Source organism: Symphodus melops (assembly GCF_947650265.1).
Source record: "Symphodus melops genome assembly, chromosome: 3".
NCBI classification, from domain to species: domain Eukaryota; kingdom Metazoa; phylum Chordata; class Actinopteri; order Labriformes; family Labridae; genus Symphodus; species Symphodus melops.
The window spans coordinates 17,807,929-17,829,797 of NC_136693.1; the positions used below are offsets into that span (position 1 = coordinate 17,807,929).

Genomic DNA, 21,869 nt, shown 5'->3' on the forward strand with positions numbered 1-21,869 from the left:
AATTTGAGACTTTAATTCCACCTTCCTTCACTTAAATTGGGGGTGACCCTGTAAATTTAACTGTTCAGGCCTTGCAGGTAACACTGCAGGGACACCTGAAGTAAAATGAGAGCAGAGTTGCAGCTTAAACACTCAACTAAGGAGCTTACTGTTCCTTCTTTGTACCTCTCTGACAATCCTCTTCGGTGGAAAAACTCTTCTTAGGTCTCTACGGACAAATACCTGCTGGACCGAGGTTGTAGAAAAATTCTCTTGTGAGGTAAAATCATTTTTTTTAAGTAATACTTAACTGATGTTTTTGTCTGTAAGGTAATCATATGGGTTTATTGTATGTGTTTGTGAATGTTTTGAAAATGTCACCAGTGGGTGTAAAGTAGATAACTTATTATTAAACAGTCTGTAAAGCTGATAGAAACCTTATTTAGACAAGTTTGTGGTTTGACCATGTTTCAGTCCCACCTTTCTGAGCTGGTATGATCTCTACAGTGAACTCAGATGCATTTCATGTGACACAAACAGTATATTGCTACTTTCAACTGTTAAAACATTTTTACACGTTTTTATACAAAAGAGGAACATTTCAAACGGAGAGAAAAAGATGATCTGCATGAAGAAAAATATCCATACTCTATCAGTATCTAATGTCACTAATGTCTTGACAAGTATATGTTTTATTGGGGGGTAATTCAAATAACAGTTTAAAAAATCAATAAAATTAGCAGTAAATGTTCAATAGTGATTAAAAAAAAAAATTAAGTCTGGGTAACAAGATTTGTTTTGGTTTATTATATGTGTTAGTTCATTGTATGTTTATTTCCCAGAATAGCTGTGCTGCACTCTTCTCCTCTGGAGCTCAGAGAAGGATCAGGTCAGAGCAGATTATCAAAGACTTATCTCCTAGCACACACTCATGAACACACAAACAAAGTGGTCCAAACCAGAAACAGTATTTTGAACAGTCTCACTGGAACAGTTATTTGTCTTAGTTGTTGAATTAATCTGTTTTTGTGTTATTTTCCACAGGCTTGCTTACATTCGTGATCTGCAGATATGTGTGACCAAACATTCGTGGCGGTCACCTTTGGCCCCTGTGAGAGCTGTGGGTTGGCCAGGCCTCTTATGAACATCTATGTTAAGACTGACCCCATCAACTACTGCTCCTTCTGTGTGGAAGTGGTACGTGCATATACATAATGTCTTAACATATGAAGAATATCTTAAGTTTAATGGAGGAGCAACACTTTATTACTGAGAACTGATTACTTTACATTCAATTTACATGAAATGTTTAATATCCATTTTGGACTCAGCTCATTACTGAAAGTCAAAGAGAAATGTTGCTTACATTTTTGGTTAAATTCTTTTTGAGTATAAATATCTCTACTTTGTGGAACATGTAGAAAGGTAAGTTTCATTAACTTGCTTAAAGGAACAACTTATTACCAATATGATCACTAACTCGTTATTTAAAGATGATAATCACCATTAACAGATTTTTTTTTTATTGTTTTAACAATAAGTTTTAACAATACACTCCTTTTATGAATTATTGCAAAAGCAACTAAAAGCTCAAGGGACAGGACAAGTAGCAATTTGTCTTGATAATGTAGATGGTCTCCTGTAGGCAAGGGAAAGTTTTCTTCAAGCTACACACATGAATTCAAAGTGTTTTACAGAGGTAGAAAGTCCAAGCATTTATAACATATGCATTAAAAGTCATGGCATTGAGCAGAACTAAGTATTTCAAATATATAACATACTAATGTAAGATTAAAATGTGTAAAGAAATATGTCTAATTTCTCTCCTCAAATAGGGCAATTCATTACGCTCATTAAACAGCATGCGTTTAAAAGTGCATTAGTGCATGTGCCTGCAGTGGGGCCTGGTTAATGTATTTACTTTGGAGGAGACAGTGGAGGAGGAGGAAGAGGAGGAGGAGGAGGGGGCTCACGCAGGGAAAGAAGAGCACGAGCCTCTGACACGCGCGGTAGCATCACTCTCGCGCTCGAGGACGGTCTCGTTAAACCGTCCCGTCTCCCTCTGAAACTATCCGGATTTCTCCTCCTGATTTCTCCTCTGCTCCTTCCGCAGTTATTTTTATCAGAGAGTTTTGATTTGTGTTAATTTTTTTTGGGGGGGGGGGTTGTTTCCTTCTAAAGATGGCCTGTAAGGGGCTTCAGAGAGGGGAAACCCTGACGTCACTGAAAAAGGAGAGCGAGACTCTGAAGAAGAAGCTGGAGGAGGAGCGGGGCAAGCTCAACGACGTGGAGCGTAAGTTTCCTAAAAGAAAATCAAAACGACTTAAAGCTGAAGAGGTCTGCTGTGTAGTTGTTGGTGTTTACTGATGATAATGTTGTCTTCAGTCAGCGGCAGTGCAGGAATGTAAACTAACTGAGATAGGCTCCATACACTTGAACACCAGTTTGAGATTAGGTCTATTCTACTAGGTCTATTTAGGCTATACTATAATAAACATACACCTCGCTTTAGAACAGAGTAAGTGGTGTTGTGGTGCCTGATGAGGAAGTGGGTATAGTATTATTTATTTATTTATTTTTAAGTGGCCCATCCAGCAGAGGACAAACATCCTGTTATAAACATGCAAGACTATATATATAGTCTTACATATATAGTACGAGTCAATTAGAGACAAGGAGGGAAAGTCATCCCTTTTCTCCCTTTACCCTTTACAGGGAAAAATGCAGCTATCTCTTAATATTGTCAAATCAATAGGTGTTGTAAATCAGATGAGATTAAAAGTGTGTATACCTTTGGAGAATAATAAATAAGTGAATATACCCTGCACAGAGGAGGAGTAATTACGGGGGAGGTAAGGAGGCAGGATGTAAAAAGGTATGGTCTTTTCTTAACACACTGCAGAAAAAATCCATAAAGGAACATTTAGTGGATTAGTCTATTGAAAGAAAAATATTTAGTCTGCCCTTAGCTTTAGCACTGGTTAGACAAAATAAGCTTTAAAAAAGTTATAACTTTTGAAAAGTCTGTTCAATCAATCAATCGATCTTTATTATTGCACCAATTCATAAAACGTGTTGTCAGCAATTAAGCAATTTAATTTTAACATATCATAAAGAAGACTATATGGAGGCGTTTAAATGCATTATTAATTCTAGCAAATTGTAGCTTATGTTGTGTGATGAAATATAGCAGGCTTTGATGATAATGACGATTTCCTCTGATCAACTTCAGTTTTGAAAAAGTCTGCCTGACAGAAAGGACATATGCTTTTACTTTGACCAAGAGCAGAAACCACATGATGCCATGAAGGGCAAAACAATTAGCATATAGGAATTATCTGACAATCAACCTATGATCATACTTTTCCTTATAAGACTTTTCGATTTTTCCTATGAAATACCTATTAAAGTAACTGTATTTGACTTCTGTTGTTGTTCTTGATCTTACAGAGTAAAAGGAAGTCAACCAGTTCCAAAAAGAGAAGAACAATTATGAATCGTTTAAGCATTCATTCAAATATAACAAAGATGTGTGAAGGTGCGGTTGCGTGTCTGTGTTCTCACTGCAGTGCACCAGGTGGCTGAGAAGATCGAGGTGCTGGGAGCTCTGTCCTTAAAGACCAGACGTGTGCTCAAGGGTCATGGCAACAAGGTGCTGTGTATGGACTGGTGTAAAGACAAACGCCGTATCGTTAGCTCCTCACAGGTAAACTACATTTGCGTTCATGCACACACACACAGAAACAAATGTTACTGAATGACAGAACAATCTTCACGTTCTGTATCTCAACAGTAATGCCTGTGTGTCTAATCTAGGATGGAAAACTGATCGTCTGGGATGCTTTTACTCTGAATAAGGTGAGAACAGGACAATGTGATATCAGAGAATGTGTGTCTTTGTTTGAGAAATAATGACCATAGATGACGTGACTGATTATCAAAAACAAATCGATTAAAGTCGATTTGATTAAGTTATTTTTAATGAAATTGAGGACATACCTTTAAATAATCGTAATCAAAGTTACATTTATAGAGTCCTGATACTTGTAAATCGTGTCTAAGGAAATCATTTCTCCACTTCTTTGATGTTTAAAAGGGAATTTAATAGAACGACATCCATCATATACTTGGGTAGTAGAGGCGCTGTTGCATCCCTTAAAATAAAATAAAAAATCAGCTTATCAAAACGTTTAAACTTTGATTATGTGTGATCCATTGTTTTGTCATTTTGCTGTAATAGCTGGTAACTTGTTTGTCAAACTCTGTCCAGACTGATTCAACTCAAAGCAGGTCTGTGTATCGTTGTGCACACGTTGAGAGGACTTGAAGAGGGTTTTTTTCATCATGATCAAAGTAATCAAAGACCTGTGAGACACCCTGTGAGACAGAGCAGCATTTCTAGAGGTTTCTGGGGATTTTTAGTGGATTATTCCTTTTTGGAATAATGTCTGAGAGGGAGAGTATGGATGAGCGAGAATGATGGAGCATGCCTTTGGGCACATAACTGAAGATGACAAGAAGCGAAAGCCTCAATCAGTCATTGACTCTAATAATACTCTGTTAATGCGCTAACTCTGTGAACACCACTGCAGACTAGTTGTCTCTGTTAACAAGCGGACGCTGCCCGAAAAGCTCAAACGTGCGCTGAGCGCTCAAGTTTGTCTCACTCACTGCTTTGTTTATCATAAACTATAAAGTGGTCATAGGACACGTGTGAACTTCAAGATTCAAATGCTCTAAAATCAGTGTGAGCTGTTGTCCTCTACATTCTTCTGAATTCTGAATTCTTTAATAAAATGTGCAGCACATAGCAGGATGTCAACATAAACAGACAGATACATTTTTTAAGCATTTCCAACTAAAACGGACTTCCAGTGTTGCTGATACCCATGAGACTTAGCAAACGGAGAAAGAAACAAGAGGTTAAAATTCATCCACCAGATACATTCTGTCATGACAAATCAATAAAGCAACATCTACAAATGGCAGTAAGAGACATTACACATAGTAGCTGAGTTTATTATCCATCATAAAGGAGTAAAGGTATTATAATATTATATGTATTATTATTGTATATATATTATATAATATACGTTATATATTATTATTATGTTTTATATATATATATATATATATATATATATATATATATGTTGTATATTATATTATATCTTATTATTATTATATTATATAATATTATGTGCTATAAAGTTCGGAATGAATCGGACTGTCACTTCCTTGGGTTGGGTTGCCCAGTTTAACCTCACCCACTTCTCTGCTCTGTTATGTAAGGCGGAGTGTTGTGTTCTCCTAACCGTATGCACGGGTGCTGAGTGGGTTGGTGGGTCAACCTCTGCTGCCACACTCTTCCGACAGAAAGGCCACATGGAAATATGCGTTTAAAGATTATCTATCCATCAGTGCCATCCGTGTGTGCCTGAGTGCGCTTAAGTGGCAGCCAGGATTCAGCCTGGTTGGAGCGTCACGTCTTTTGATGGATCAGACTTAACCACACTGAACATAATCCCTTTAATGCTCACCATGTTCATGAGTGTACTCATGTGTGAAAGAGAAAAGTTAACTAATGCCTATTAAAAAGAATAGTTTTCATTTTCACCGATTTCACCGTGTGTGTGTGTGTGTGTGTGTGTGTGTGTGTGTGTGTGTGTGTGTGTGTGTGTGTGTGTGTGTGTGTGTGTGTGTGTGTGTGTTACAGGAACATGGGGTGAGCCTGCCGTGTACATGGGTTATGGCCTGTGCGTATGCTCCTTCAGGTTGTGCTGTGGCTTGTGGGTGAGTACTTCTCATTTTATCTGGAATTTTTAAAAAAAAATCGTATGCCCTACAAAACTCAAAAACCAACAACGCTTTTGCCAAGCATATGAGGCAACATTTTCCATTATTTCACATGGATACAGCAGATATCCAGTATATCCTCTGTGAGGTCTCTCTGAGTCATGACTGTCTAAAATGAGTGAGACGTGCGAGCCGCACTCTCTGTGATGTTTACGTCGTGTTTACATGGATGAGACGGCCGGCTGGCTCGTCCTCTTGCGTGTGAAAGCTGTTTAAGTGAGGGACTAGAGAAAAGAAGAATAACATACTGTAACCACTGCTCGTTTGAATGCCATGTACGCGTTTTTATTTAAATACTTTTTATTTCATAGTCAAGAAAAAAAACAAGACCAAGCAACAGCATTACATGTCAGTTTAAGAATTAAAAACTTTACTTGAAGGTAAGTAAGTGTTCTGCACAGACGTGAAATAGTGTTTTTGTTAGTTCATCCAACTAACAGAGGAAAAAAGGAGAGGATATAAGGAAGAAAGAAAAATAAAAAAGGGTGATGACAGCAAGCCGCTGACTTAAAGGAATACAAAATAAAAAAATAAAATAAGAGTACAGATAAATAATGGGCTTTAGTTTAATAGTGTTTATTGTGTTGTAAGCGTTTTTAAATCATTCCGTGTACATTTACAAGCCTGCTAACAAAACAATGCAACTTAATTATGGTGACTTGTGCGTGCAAAGGGTTTGTATTTGTGTCATTGTAGGAGAGAGGAGGATTCAGTGTGGCTGAGGTGTCGCCAAACAGTAGTTTGATTTGGTTTCATATTGGTGCTCAAGGGCGACATCTACTGGATCAAAAGGTCGCACATTCTTCCTTTAATGATTGTTTCTACAGTCATGAATAAAATACAGAAATCAAATTAAAAACAAATCTCCACATTCAGCATCAATTAAACAACAAACCAAATACAATAACCTCAGTAAAGTAGTCACCACAGTAAGGAAAGGCTCCCTCTCTTGCCTTCCATCTAAATCATTTGGGACATATCTGCACTCAGCATATTAACTGCTGAATATAAACTAGTGAGCAGAATAACTAGCAGGTCCCGACTGACCTCTGATGTGTTTTAATTCTAGCGGGTTGGATAACAAGTGCTCTGTGATTCCGCTGTCACTGGACAGCAACGAGAACTTGGCTGCAAAGAAGAAGTCTGTTGCCATGCACACCAACTATATATCAGGATGCACCTTCACCAACTCTGACATGCAGGTGAGTACGCTTTGTCACCTTGTTTGGACATTGGACATGAGAACATTTTATATAATCATCTCCGAGCTATAATAACTTTTGATAGTGTTACATAACATGGAAGTAAAGACTAGTAAAGTCTAGCTTGTTAGCTACTGCAGGGTGAACACACTAGTTAAGCTTTGCTAGCCAAGAAGCTAAGTAACAGGAAAATCCACATTTCACTACACATACTCTGGTGAACTAAAGGTTAAGATGTCTACTTTTAAATACATGCTGCAATCAAACTGTAGTTTTAGCAATGAATTGGTTTAATTTTACAGTATCCGCTCTGCATGTTGCAAACCTTGAGCAGCAGTTTTACAACCAGAATAAGGACTGAGCATGATATCAAAGGCAAATATGTGGTCAATAGCTTGTCTCAAACCAGGTTCCTGTGACTGTATGGCCTTCATTTGTTCTCTTTGCATATCAATATTCTGTACAATTAACAGACAACAAATATAAATCAGCAGCAAATTAAAAACACGAGGAATGTTAACGGCAGAGCTCCTCCAGGACTCATTTATTTCTAATGATTTTAGCAGGAGAACAGTCAGATACTGACTGAAGAATTAGAGCTCCAAGCCTCTGATATTTGCCTTCACTTATTTGACTTCTCTCTGAGCCTGAGCGAGGCAGAGGAGCTGAAGGTGAGGGGAGATGGATGGCAGGGCTGTAGAGGAGACAGGAAGGGAGGGGGTGGGTGGGTGACAGTCCTGTGTGCAGGGTGTATTCATGGACACTGAGTGGCTTTTATCTGAGAAAGAGAGGAACACAGTGACCTGAGGGCAGAACATTTAACACATAGTAGACACGCACATGCGTGTGTCCTTCTCTTTCGCTCCCACACACACAGACAACACTGTCACACATGTTTTCTCTTCTACTCCGTCTCGCACACAAAGACTCACACATGCACATGAGCAGCTCGCAGCTTAGACCACTAAAATAGAGCTGAGAGCACAAAGCTATGGGCTTCATTGAAGGCTCAGAAGTGTGTTTATTTTTTGTTTGTTTTTTAAAGGATTGTTTCCTTTTCAGGCACCAAATGTGCACGTGTGTGTCATCAAAAAATGTGATAAAGAAAATATATGTAGTTTAAAATGTCAGATTTTTTCAAGTGGGACCAGTGGGTAACCTAATTAACAACCTAAATGTATTCAATATATGGTGACGTGTGTGTGCGTTTCCTGTTGAATCTGGAGCTACGTCGGTTTGCAGGCAGGATGTGGTGTGTTTTGTGCCTGAGGTCATGCAGCAGGAGCTCTCTAATCCAGCAGCCAGCAGAGATCTCTCATGGCTGCATGTGTCCCTAAGTGCCCATAATCCGTTTTCATCAGAGAACTCACTGCTGACATTTTTGGCATTATGTGTGCTTGTTTGTATGTGGATGCACAGAGAATTTTCTGTGGTTGAGGGAGGTGCTGACCTTTGGCTCTTAAAGTATGATGTGTGTGTGTGTGTGTGTGTGTGTGTGTGTATTTGAGAGTGTGTCAGCCCCGTCCATGTAGATTAAGTAATGACAGTCATCTAAAGCCGCCAGTTACTTTTAAATAGTGGTGTAATTAAAAATAATATTTAATTTGAAAACATTTTCTCGTGTGCTTTGTGTCCATATGTTTTCCTGCTAGCTCCTGACCTCCAGCGGTGACGGCTCATGTGCGCTGTGGGATGTAGAGAGCGGGCAGCTGCTGCAGAGTTTCCATGGACACACAGCTGATGTCTTGTCCCTGGACCTCGCCCCATCTGAGACTGGAAACACTTTTGTCTCTGGGGTAAGAGACAGAGATTAAAAAAAAAAAAAAAAAAAATGTTTCTCAATCTTTAAGTCATGGCAAAACTCTGTGAGTCTTTCATTTAGTTGAAACTGATATTGACTTGGCGTTGACATAAAAAAAGTGTGTGTGTTTTGTTTGTTTTTTTGTTCAGGGGAGTGATAAGAAGTCCAACGTGTGGGACATGCGCATGGGACAGAACGTTCAGTCTTTTGAGAGCCACGAGTCTGACGTCAACTGTGTGAAGTGAGTCCAACTCTTCAAACACATCTCACTGTGGCAGAATTTATTTTTTAATAGAGATGATGATTGAAACCCGTCACAAACAAAAAGAACAGATGTGTCAAAGTCAATTCTTCTACTCTGAACAGAAACTTCAGTGATTATACTCCATCCTAGCTCCTGAAATTTCCCAAGTGTGTTTTGGTGTCTACTGTGACTATGCCGACCATCACAGAGACCATCTGAAGCACTTTCCTATTCTTTAATTTCCCTCTCTTTAACTAATGAGAGACTGACGGACCATTACCGAAGTCTAGCTTGTCCAGTTGTCTGGATTTATGGGAAAAAAAGTTTTACTTTCAGTTTGGACCAACTGAAGAGTTACCTTAGCCAATCTCTGGATACATAGCTGTGCGATATTTCTTCTTCTGTAATGTGTTGCATGTTCCATTTTGACTTTTTGTGGATGAAAGTACAACATATTTCAAGAATTTATCATTCGTAGCCTTCGTCTTTGGGGGGGGGGTTACAACCTGCACAGTACAGACAAACCTTCAGCCCTGTGATGCAGCTCAAGCAGCAGGATGATTAAGTTCCTTTCATATCAAAAGCTTACCCATGCGACGTGTCTTTCCTCACCCTGGATCATGTGTCTTTTTTTAGGTACTACCCCAGCGGAGATGCGTTTGCTTCTGCTTCTGATGATTCCACAGTGAGTCTAACTGTACATCCACATCACTGAGAGTCTCTGAACATGTCCTTATGCCCTTCTTCGGTGCAGGCGCTTAAACTGACAATCTGTCAGCATGTTTCTAAGATACACCTACTTCAGACAGGCTAACATTTCCACAATCGATTAATGGTTGTAAGTCCTGTGTGTGGCTGTGTTTTTTGTGTTTGTTGGTGCTCCTCAGTGCCGTTTCTATGACCTGCGAGCTGACCGTGAAGTAGCCGTCTACCAGAAGGACAGCATCATATTTGGTGCCTCCACTGTGGACTTCTCTCTAAGCGGTGATTATTCTGTTAAGCAATTTGAAGTGATTAATCATATCAAATTTGTTTGGCACTTCCAAAGCGCTAACCCGTTTTTTTGTTTTTTGTTTTTTTTTTGCTGCTTGTTAAATCTAAACTGATCCTTTGACTTCCCCACCGTCCTCTTTGACATACTTTACTGTCCGTTCCCACACTCGCAGGTCGTCTGCTCTTCGCTGGTTATAACGACTACACCATCAACGTGTGGGACGTTCTAAAGGGAACTCGTGTCTCATGCCTCTTTGGCCATGAGAATCGCGTCAGCAGAGTCAGAGTGTCGCCTGATGGCACGGCGCTCTGCTCTGCATCCTGGGACAACACCTTACGGGTGAGCCAGAGTTTCCATGCTGTGTTTATTTTGTCTTTTTTCTTTGGTTTTTACTAAACCATCTGGGGTCACAACAATATGAAAACTATGTATTATTTACATAAACATATTAAACAGTAGATATAACATTAAAAAGACACCTATACTTTTTGCACCTTGTAACAGGTGACTGTGACAGTAACCCTCCTTGGACCAAATGGAGGATTTCCTCTTTTTGTGGGTGTAGATGATGCCATGATTAGGATTTTATTTAATTTGCCGAACTGTATGTTTCATGTTTTTAAATGTTTTCCTTTTTATTTTTATATTATAATGTTGACGCTTTGCCTTGAACATTTATACTTGTTGTTTATATAAGCTGTTTACAAAAGCTGTATATAAATATGAATATAAAATAAAAAGTGGTGGTTCAAAAAAAAAAAAAAGACACCTATAGCATCATAACCGTTGGGCTACATAAACAAATTCAAAGACTCACGGCTCTTTAATTATGAACATGTTTAGTTTTGTTCTTAATTTGCGACTGACCTCATAACATAATAAACACAATGCAAGACAATAACAAGACAAGCTTTACCTACCAGCAGGGTTACAGTTGTATTGTTAAAAGCCTAAACCCTCCGGTTAAAAATGCAAAACGCCTGTATTCTTACTAACGTTTGATTCTTGAGCTTGTAACTTTTTGTTTATTTAAAGGTTTATGTATTTTTTTTAAACTTGTGGCTTTTTCCCTTCACATTTCTCTTGTGCAGATTTGGGCGTAGAGTTTGTGTCACAATCCTGATCCAGAAAAAGACAGCACCAGCATCATGTGACTGCCTTGGCACCAAGTCCCTCCCTGCCTATAATCAACACTACAGCAGAAATGTGAAAAAAAACCCACCTCAAATATCTCCTCTGACTGTGGATACATCAGAACATATTAAGACATTCTTTATAGGTATTTATTTCATTAGGCATTTGATCATGTTTCTAATTGTTATCATTAGCTTGATGACAGACTGTGTAATTATTTAATGATTGTCACTTATGTAGAAAAAAAGCCAAAATAGCCTGTAGTTACCGGCAGCATGTCTGCTTAAAACTACAGACGTCAATAATCATTTAGTAAATGATGTGTATCAGTTCACTGTCATCTGTCCTGAGACACACAGCTGTCCAGAACACCACACTGTAGTCGGCATACTACTGTTGTTGTTTATGTGGCACTTTGACAAACGTGTTGTCATGCCACAACTTTAAATGAAGCCACAGGTTTTTCTTATTTAATATACCAAGAAATTTAGGAGATGTATTATGAGAAAAATAAAGAAGGTTTTATGAATGTTTTTGTTTTGTACTTTAAAATGGTTTGATATAAATAAGTTGTCACTGAATATGAGTAAAACAAAGTTCATGATTTGGGGTAAAAATAGTGAGAAAGACGTGAGAGTAAAAATAGGGGAGGGGGAAATAGAAAGAGTTAATGACATCACATTTTTGGGTGTTGTATTAGATTCCAAATTGGGGTGGAAAAAGCACATTGATTATGTGAAATCTAAAATCTCAAAGTCAGTCGCAATATTCTATAGGATTGGGAATTTGTTAAATAAGCAGGCATTATTTATGTTATATTCATCATTATTTGTTCCATATTTAACCTATTGTCTGGAGATTTGGGGTAGTACGTACAAGACATACACCCAACCACTTTTTATTTTACAAAAGAGAGCAATACGAATTATCACAAGATCACAATATAGGGATCACACGAACGATTTGTTCCTAAAATTAAACATTCTGAAATTTCATGATTTAGTGGATTATAAGGCTATACTGACAATGTATAAAGCATATTATAATATGTTGCCTGATAAGATTTTGAGTATGTTTGAAAAACGTGACTGTAAGTATGAGCTAAAAGGAACATGTTTGTTTAAAAAAACTGAAAGTAAGAACAAATGTTAGATGTAGAACTATAGCAGTAAGAGGAGGGAATTTATGGAATTGTTTGCATACAGATCTCAAATTGATTCAACCAATAAGTGGATTCAAAACGCTCCTAAGAAATAATATGATACTTTCATAGATAAGTTCTGAAATCAACTTCTATGACTTTATTGTTTCAAGTGTTTGTTAGAAGAGCATTGAGCACTGTCTGACTGTTTTGAATATTTTGAGAGGGATAGGCGCTAATAAGCCTGGAGCTTCAGCCTATACCCTTTGGTTTAAGAAAAGTTATGTTATATGTGATGGGTTGTATATTTGTTATTTACAAACCAAATAAACTCAACTCAACAATCAAGCTGATTATGTTCAGCTGTCAGTCAGTTTTAACAGCTGTTTATGTCCACACAAACAAACACTGTATTATTTCTAATCAAATACACACAGTAACAGTGTCCAGCCTGTTTACTTTACCTAATAACAGTTTTGCATCTATCCGTGCATCTCTGGTGGTAAGGGACTAAGACGCAAGTGAAAGTTGGAGCACACTCGACGCAATAAGGGAAGTGAGAAGTACCCCTGGGTTAAGGCTTGGGCTCAAGCTTGAGCTGAGGCTTTGTGGCACAGGGAGGCTGAGGCTGTGTTGAGGCTCTGGGGAACATTCAGTCATTGGGATGCTGGACAAACGGGAGCCATGGCCGCCACTTCTCCTTCTTGGGCTTCCACGGTTCCCAGTGAAAATGGCCTGCAAATCCTAAACAGGTGATCCAATGCTGCCATGTGACAGCTGATGAATAGGAGGGCAGGGTGAGTCTGGGCTGGAGGGAGTTGATGGAATCAGAGCGACGTCCTGTTCGACACTGGGGCTGGTTGACTCATCGATGAATGGAATTAAGTCCAGGGACTTCTCCAGGTTGCTGGAGCAGGAGGTGTGATGTTTTCCCCCAATGCTTTCATTTCTTTAAGGAAAAAACATGTCAATATTAAAGGCATGTATTTATGAGTCTGAGGTCCACTTAGACCTCTGTTTATTTCTTTTCTTAGACAATTCATTGAGCTTTCAAGCAGCTCTGATCACAACAAAGAAGTCCTCTGAAGGACCTTTTTCTCCTCCTTTTGTTACCTTTAATTGCTCTATTAAAAAACATAAGCAGTCTGAATTAAATGTTTCCTGTTATTAAAAAATGAGCATGTTATTTTTAAAGTTCATAATATAGGTGCACAAGACAAAGGGGGTTTACCACAAAGAGAAAGTACAGAGAAATGCCCCAGAGTGAGACATGACTTGAACAGCCCTCATACCCTGCATGTTTCACTTCCTCGTCATTGAATTTGTCTGATGTGCCTTTCACACTGAGAGTGAGAGGAGCTGGACTGTTTGGTGATGAATGAAACCAGATCACATGTCTGTTGTCAGATTTTTTTCAGAGCAGAACTGAAACCTGGCATTACCTTCTGAGACCTTTATTTAGGTTTGATTTTGATATTTAGATGGATTTTTGATTATTATGATTTGACACATAATAATACAGGTTAAAAAGACCAGTCAGAAAACATTCAAACAAACAGAGTCTGTTTATGTCATCCCACGCCAATGAGCCTTATTTGTTCCACAAAATCTGGCATTGTTGTTGTAAAATAGTCATCTCTTTCTTCAAGAACTTCTTCATGTGATTTCAGTATTATTCAGTACTGACTATAAAGCTTCCCTAATTTCTGAAACCTGTACCAATACATTCCTGTAAGAAATGGAAAATTAACATTTTCAAATCTCAGGATAACAAAACCAATGAATTTTCATAGGCAAATAGTCACTTTTGAGTGACAAGATGTGATTTTATTAATTTATTGATCTTTAATCTTTAGGCTATGATGTCGTTTATAGCTAAACATAGACCAACATATGGCTAAGTGGAGGAGAAGTGACCTTCCAGGATGAGAGACTGCTTTCAGTAGACTAGACTGCCTGTGTTACATAAACTGCGCATGGACAGTTTAATTCTAATAAATACATGTTTGGATAAGTTTTTATTGTATCCATACATATCCTATCCTATGTAGACTTTCACACATGATAGGCCACCTTTCTCTATCCAGTGTTAACAATAACTAAGTACGAGAGTTTTTATTTCTCTTTCAATGTCTTCTGATGGGACTTTTGCGGGGCTTTTTTGTGGGGATAGCAGCAGCAGCGGATGTGTGTAATGAAAGAAAGTAGGAGGCGGAGTGAGATGATAAATCTGCAGCCTGTAAGCTGTGAGTGAACCGAGGGTGTCCTTCCGCCGTCCGTATGTGCAGAGCGCAGTCTGATATCGCTGGGAGGGTGAGTTTTGTTTCATTTACTTATAGAAAAAAAACAACAACAACGTTACGTGTAAATGTGTCCTGGTCAGATTTAAAAGGTGTTCATATATTGGTATCAAAGTGCTGTAAGTTTGTGTGTGTGTTGCCTGTAGATGAGCGAGCAGACGGCTTCCTGTGTGAATCCTTTGTGTCCTCCATTGTGACAGATCTATTCTGTTAGCACAGCATCAAGCAGCCGGGCTAGCCAACTGAAAGTTCACTAGTTTTCACAATACATATACAATTTATGCCACGCATATCAGAATATGTATTTTAGTCTTGTTGTGTGTTTTTAAAAGTAAAGATATAATCCTTCATCTTCCGGCTTGTATTACAGCAGAGAGTGGCCGTTAGTAACGTCATGGCTAACGTCGCTGCTGTTAGCTCCATGCTAAGATCCGACACGTAAAGCTAAACACACCTTCAAGGTGTGTGTGTTCACACCTGGCTGAAAGCAGCAGCAATAAAGGATCTGTAGGACGAATTTTAAATGTTTTTTTAATTTTTCAACACGCCATTATGTCTCAATGTTTGTATGATGTCTGAAGGTAATTTGTGTCCAAAGCTAATGATGACTAAAAACTAGGCGGAGTAAATTACATGTAAATTACGTTTTATCTTAATAAACTTTGTTCAAATACTCTACAGATAATTAAGTCACATCAGTTTGATCATACACTCATGTTCAGGTACTTTCTACACCGACTAGCAGCTTGTTTTATATTTCAGTAGACTGAACTCTAAAGACTGATATTACAGTTTTAATTACACAAAACCAAACAAATTATGAAGTAAATGATTAGTATAAATACTAGAAAGTATAACAAAGATATGTTTTAGCCCATAAGCTGTAGTTGAGTTTCCTAAATGTATAAACTGCTTCCCCCCTTGTTAGAAAATGTCGTGCGGGCTGTGGAAAGAGACCCTGGCTCTGGCAGAGGACTACCTGTCCCTGTGCACAAGCCCACGGCCAGCACCTCCACCTCCCAGCAAGTCAGCCGCTGCTATACGGCGCCTGGCCCAGGACATGGAGAAGCAGCACCAGGCCCGCTTCCAATCCCTTGCTCAGACCTTCCTGAGGCAGTGCGGGCCGGACCCCTGCTCCAGTCTTAGGAAGGTGATGGAGGAACTGGTTGGAGATGGACACTTGAACTGGGGAAGGGTTGTATCCCTTTTCACCTTTACTGGGGTGCTGGCCAGACAACTGCAGGAGCAAAAGGATATGAAGCTGGGGCTGGACCCTGTGCAGGGGCAGAAACTGGGACAGGGGCCCGGACACTGCAGGGGACTGGCAGAGACCATAGCTGACTACCTGGGAGAGGAGAAAAAAGACTGGCTTCTGGAGAATGACGGATGGGTAGGTTGTCACAACATGTAGGCTGCTAAACTGATTGACTCATACATGTGATAGTGCTTAGCTGATTTAAAATACAAACTTTGTTAAGGGAAGTATTTTGATTGTATCAAGGACAGTAAGCCAGACTCAAAATGAATTGTCAAAAAATTCCAGTCAGACTTTCATGGAAAAGGGATCTTTTACTTCTGGTACTGGAAACCACCAAGTTTGATCAGATCATGATTACTTCCTGTTTCAGTAAGCCTTTATATTCACCTCCATGTGTGTAAACGTGGCGTAGTTCAGATGCAGCTTCTTTTTTTTTTTTTTTTTTTTACTTTACTGTATGTGGATGAGATAAACTCTCAGAGGTCTGGTGTGGCTGCTGTGATTATGTGAATTGTAGAGTAGCAATAGGCCAGATTGGAAGGAATGTTTCTTTAACAAGATGAAAAACCTCAGCAGTGTAAATTCTGGGATGTGATCAAACGGTACTAAAGATTATCAGAGCTCTGTATTGTGATGGTTCGACAAAAACTGAGGTTTTTATTTCTAGAGCTTTTATATTTATTACAAAGGAATCACACACACACACACACACACACACACACACACACACACACACACACACACACAAACCCCTCCTTTCTTCAGCTGGCAGCTGGTTCCAACAGACATTTAACCAGCTCAGCCAGATGGACTTTGTAGTAACAGTCAAAGCATCTGTGTGTTGAGTTTGGCATCAGCCATACTGGGAGTTGGCGTCGTATGACTTGAAAAACAAGCAGCTGTGAAGCACCTGGAGCTGAGAGCAGGTGCACTCAACTGGTCGACTGTCTTCAACTAGAAAACATGAGGCAGAAATACAACATCTGATTTACTTGGTCGAACTGTATGAGCTTCCTAGGGGAGCAGAAGTAGCTAAAATGAGTTATGATTGTTTTATGATATAAAACAATTTAATTTTCTTTTAATTAATTTATTTCTCCATCATTTCGAAGCAAACAGGTGAAGTTCCTCCCTTCTCTTAGGATATTGAAAAAATAATCTTGATGCAGAGAAGTTCTGCTTGTGTTGAGGTTATCTGTGGCTGTCATATTTTACAGAAAATGTATCATCACCCCCAGCTGCTAGCTGGTACAAATACTTTTGATTCTCTGCTCATTTGTTTACTCAAACAGATCAGTTTTTGGAGAGAAAAAATTACCTTGTAAAAAAAGAATTGGGTTTTTATGCTCTCTACTGTCCAACTAACTTTTTTTAAATGTTGATTTCAATGTTTTTCTTTTAGGAGGGGTTCTGTCAGTTCTCCCGTCATGCTATAGAGGCGAGCCAGGACTCGTCCATGAAGACTGCACTGTTTGCTGCAGCTGGCGTGGGCCTTGCTGGACTCACTTTCCTCCTGGTGCGCTAGCTAGCCTTCTGCATCCACGAAAGATCATCCTCTATGTTCTTATTTCATTTGGCTAAATGACAGAGATGATTACCATCAATGCTGCAAAAAAACAAACAACAAAGCTTAATCTGTAGTGATTTCAGGGCATAATAATTTCATGTCATCAACTGATTGTTTGCACATACTCAAACCCAGCGCACACAAAAACACTGACTTCTTGTCACTTGCTCCTTAAGATTGTAAAAATGTTCTCAATGCCTTCAGAAATTTCGGAGCAAGTGGTATCAGTGTGCATCAGCCGTAATAAAGCACAGGTTTCTGCACAGAATGATCTTAATTTCAGAGTTTTCAGCAGTGCAGCTAAAATCACTTAATTTCAAATCCCCCACACCTTTTGGTTTTTAAAATTGTCAGCTGCCTTTTTATTCACGTGTTTACCTGAGTTGTGTATGTGGTATAGAGCCATTCTAGTGTACAATGTATAAATTAATATATTATATTTCTATGAAATGAAACTGTAAGTAGCAGTGGCCCTTTTCAAAACTTCCACAGCTAATTCAGTTGTTTCATTGTTTTGAGTCTGTCCTTCATTTCTGTCCTCGACGTGGTCGACAGAGCGGCACGCAGGCCTGACGACCTCCCTACGGTGCTACGAGGAGACTTTGTGAAATGTTTCTCTTCTATATCTACCAGACCAGGGACCAATCTGACAACAAACATCCTGCTATTAGAACAAGCAGTTCTTACATTCCCTCCCACAGAAACATATTTTTACATTGTTTTGTCTATTTATTTGTCACTGTATTATTTTTTTTTTTTAATAAAACAGAGGAGCTATCATGGACTATGAGTGAAGTGATTGAGTGTGCAAGAGCTGTTTTATTACTTTAGGTGTCACTGCCTGAAGCAGGTCATGGCTGTGTAGAAGAATTTGAATGGTATATGATCCCTTCAGCTTTCCTTTCATCTGCAGACTTCTCGTCATAAATAAGAGATGTGCTGTCTGTGTCTGCTCTGCTGACCGTCACAGCCCTCTTGTTTCACAACAGCTTATACAAAACATCTTGAGGCCAAAACCAGATTCACTCATGCTGAGTTAGGAAAGGATTTGGCACCTCAAACTTCTTGTTTTCAGAGCAATCTAATCTTTAAAGTAGCTCAGACAGAGATCATCCAAGTCAATGGTGAAACAATGTCATTGCCATTTTTAGACTACAATGTTGATTAGGATTCTTGCTAGGACTTGGTGTTACTATCCCATGATGATCAGCTCAGTCATAATGATGGAGGTGTTCTCTGAGTGGGGTTGGATTAAGAGATGTGGGACTTGACCGCCTGGTGCCACCAGTCCAACACATCAGTTGTGTACCACAGACTCTTAGGGTCTTTTCTCACAAGACGCCCTCCTCCATGGCTGGCCCACCACAGGCTGATCAAACCTGGGCGTTAACTTAAATTTCAATATTTTAGTTACTTAAGTTCATACTATTTTGACAGCATCCTAATGTCCTCATCAGCAGACAAAGATTTTTCAATTTAACCTTTTTTTGCTGCAGTAGAACGAACAAGTTAATTAATCCTCATTCCAAGTTGTATCCTTCTATTTGAAATATGTTCACTGGCACAAAGGTTAACACGAGCTTAAACCTACCAGGTTTAGGTAAATAAAACAATGTATTTAATAGGATTTTAGTGGTTGATGCACAGTGCTGCTTAATAACAAGTCTCAAAATATTCAGTTCCATGGATGTGTTCTGTCAGTGTTTCAACAAAGTGTGAGGGGCTCATTAATGATGATCCAGCTGGTGTAGGATGCTTTGCTTTCATCCATTTGATCAAGGTGTTCAAAAATATTAGCTGTCCGTGCTCTTCTATGGACTTAAGTAGATACGTTTAAAATTAATGTTATGCTTAGAGTTTACAAATTTTTTTCATATTAAAAACATGACCTTTATAACTGATTTAGAAAGATGTACACTGTACGAGGTCTGTGTGAGCGAGAGTAAATGAGTAAGGCCCGAGTCTCTGATTTCTCTCACAGAAAAAGGGCGCATGTGTTGGAGCACTGTATCTGATCACTTCTCATATCATGCGGGTTACAACACAAACATTATTTTTCAAAACACATATTCCATAGTGAACTTTGAATTGTTTGTGAAACAGAGAACCGTGACGTCCGCTGATGTGTGAATCTGTGTTTCCTGTCAATACTTTCACTGAACATCACTTATTTCATACGATATGTTGATTAATATCTGTCACTTTAAAGGCTGAGTCTGCAATTATTAGAGTGGTTGCCTGAAAGGCAAGCCACACTACTACTATTGTAAATATTTTTATCATGTTTCTTATTATTATTATATTCAGTTTTGGGCACGCTACTCCTCCCACAGCGTTTGCGCCACACATACAAGAAAGGTATCAAAATGACAGTGTGGCACACGGTATGGACACAAATGGAGCGACAAAAAATTGGCCCATTCAAAGTAGATGGCAAAATTTGAAATCCTAGAGTGTAACTGCCAAAAAGTTCAGTTTTGGAAACCGCGATCCTGAAGTCATTGTTGCTCGCATTTACAAACAAAATACATAAAAAGAAAGCTCTGAGTGTCCTCTCACTCATAAAGTTTTACAATAAAAAAATTAAATGTTTCAGTCTCCCAGGAGAGGCATTTGTTTGACAGTCACACACCACATGCACACAAATTGGGCTCTCACTCTGACGTACAGAATTTCACAGTTTACACTCATGTTTTAAAATCGCCACTGTGGTCCCAGTCTGAATGTTACATGAAAATAAAATACATCAAAACGTGCACCTATTTGTGCTGTGGCTCACAGTCAAAACGGATGGGTGATAACATGTTTAGTTGTCGAGATATTTGAGGTTTTGTGAGCAGTGGTAAGCCCATTCAAATACATTGATAAAACGTTCTGGCAGATCAAAGCTGAACGTCAACCAATCAGTGAACTGCAGGTGTTCAGCGTTAGAGTGATGACTGGTGTAGTTTTGAGTCCTAAAACCAGGAAGTGAGTTAGCATTTTAGCGCCATGTGTTCCTAACTCTAAGAGTCAATGGGGATTTTGAATGGGTTTGTGTTTAGACTGTGGTTAACACAAGATGAAGAGATGTTGATGTTTTGTTAGATGAGAAAAACTACGTTAGCTAAGACCCCACTTGTGAATTTAAAAGTTTTTACGCGAACTTTAAACAGCGGTTGCTAACGAGTAGCTAACTGAAACTATAGTGGTTGTCACAGACATTACACGTCATCACGCCGGGAACTCTCTCACTAATCCTCCTTACAGCCTCTAGTCTTGTTTTTCAGTGCTCTTGTAAATATTAGGTTAATAAACAACTTATTAAGCTAACGTTTAGCTATCTTGTCAAATCCACTGATTAGATCTATGAAGCATAACGGTCGTGACGTCATTATAAAAAGACCGCGGTGTAGTTCGCTAGCGCATAACGTTAGCATTTTACTTCTCTTGGCTGCATTAACTCTTCAAACTTCATATAAATGATGTTTATCTGTAAAGATTATCCCGCTGAACAAAACTGCAACGCGTCAGAAACGTGTGTTTGACACAGCTTATTTTCTGCAATGATCCAAAATCCAATGCAAAAATCCCATAGGCGAATTTTCGTAGGAACCACCGGCGCCATTTTTTTCAGGTTTGCCTACAAAAATACGTCATTACTATACCAGTCTATTGTTTGAGTGAGACAGAGTTCTGTCTTAGCTGTTAGCTGACTACAGTTAAACACTCTTACTGCAGTATAACACCAGTGGCGACTGGTCATTAGGGGCAGGTGGGGCACAGCCCCACATATTAGTGTTAGAAAGAACTGTGCAAACAAATCAAGTTATCATTATTTGTTACATATTATGTCATAAGGTATTAGCTATGATAAGCATGTTCGTCATTTGCATCGGATTATTTACATTTTATTTCATTTTTAACTAAAAATAAAGTTTAAATACTCCAGTTTGTGTCTGCAGTCGAACAATGTGTATTGCACGGGGAAAGTGCTAATACGCATGCGCAGAGTGTTTGTCTATGTAATCTGATTAAAAATATGACAAGTGAAGCTCACAGCTCGTAGCCCCACTGAAACGTCATGCGTTCTTTTAGATTTGATTGGCTGATTATTCAGAAAGGACCGGCTGATTGGCTGTCTGTCTGTGACTGTATCAATGAATTAGTCTGCAAGCGGGAGGATTTAAAAGCTAGCGAAGTTGTGAAGATAAATAAAGTGGATTTCTTATTGGCGCACAGTTTTGAAACCCTGAATTAGCAGGAGAAGTTGGAGGTAAAGTGTAATGGAGCATTCCAACCGATGGATATGTCATCACTCAAACTGCCGGGAAAACAAATTGAAGATTTAATGTGGATTGGTTCTCAAAGGAAAAGTGGCTAACAGTTAGCACCAAGAAGAAGGCGCTCTTCT

The 21,869-nt window shown here is 38.9% G+C and overlaps 2 protein-coding genes across 2 annotated transcripts; both read left to right on the forward strand.

Annotated features, from left to right (window-relative positions):
- The first annotated feature begins 111 nt into the window (after nt 1–111).
- Nucleotides 112–11,739, forward strand: gnb5b (guanine nucleotide binding protein (G protein), beta 5b). Its single transcript, XM_079339597.1, has 13 exons — nt 112–259; nt 1,024–1,176; nt 2,161–2,272; nt 3,549–3,685; nt 3,796–3,837; nt 5,696–5,772; nt 6,905–7,037; nt 8,690–8,833; nt 8,988–9,079; nt 9,719–9,767; nt 9,970–10,066; nt 10,249–10,415; nt 11,168–11,739. The coding sequence occupies exons 2-13, from the start codon at nt 1,051–1,053 to the stop codon at nt 11,177–11,179; spliced, it is 1,188 nt and encodes a 395-aa protein (XP_079195723.1). The 5' UTR covers nt 112–259; nt 1,024–1,050; the 3' UTR covers nt 11,180–11,739.
- A 2,778-nt stretch (nt 11,740–14,517) lies between these two features.
- Nucleotides 14,518–18,254, forward strand: bcl2l10 (BCL2 like 10). Its single transcript, XM_079340428.1, has 3 exons — nt 14,518–14,664; nt 15,580–16,041; nt 17,312–18,254. Exons 1-3 carry the CDS (start codon nt 14,632–14,634, stop codon nt 17,432–17,434), a joined length of 618 nt encoding a protein of 205 aa, XP_079196554.1. The 5' UTR covers nt 14,518–14,631; the 3' UTR covers nt 17,435–18,254.
- The last annotated feature ends 3,615 nt before the right edge of the window (nt 18,255–21,869 follow it).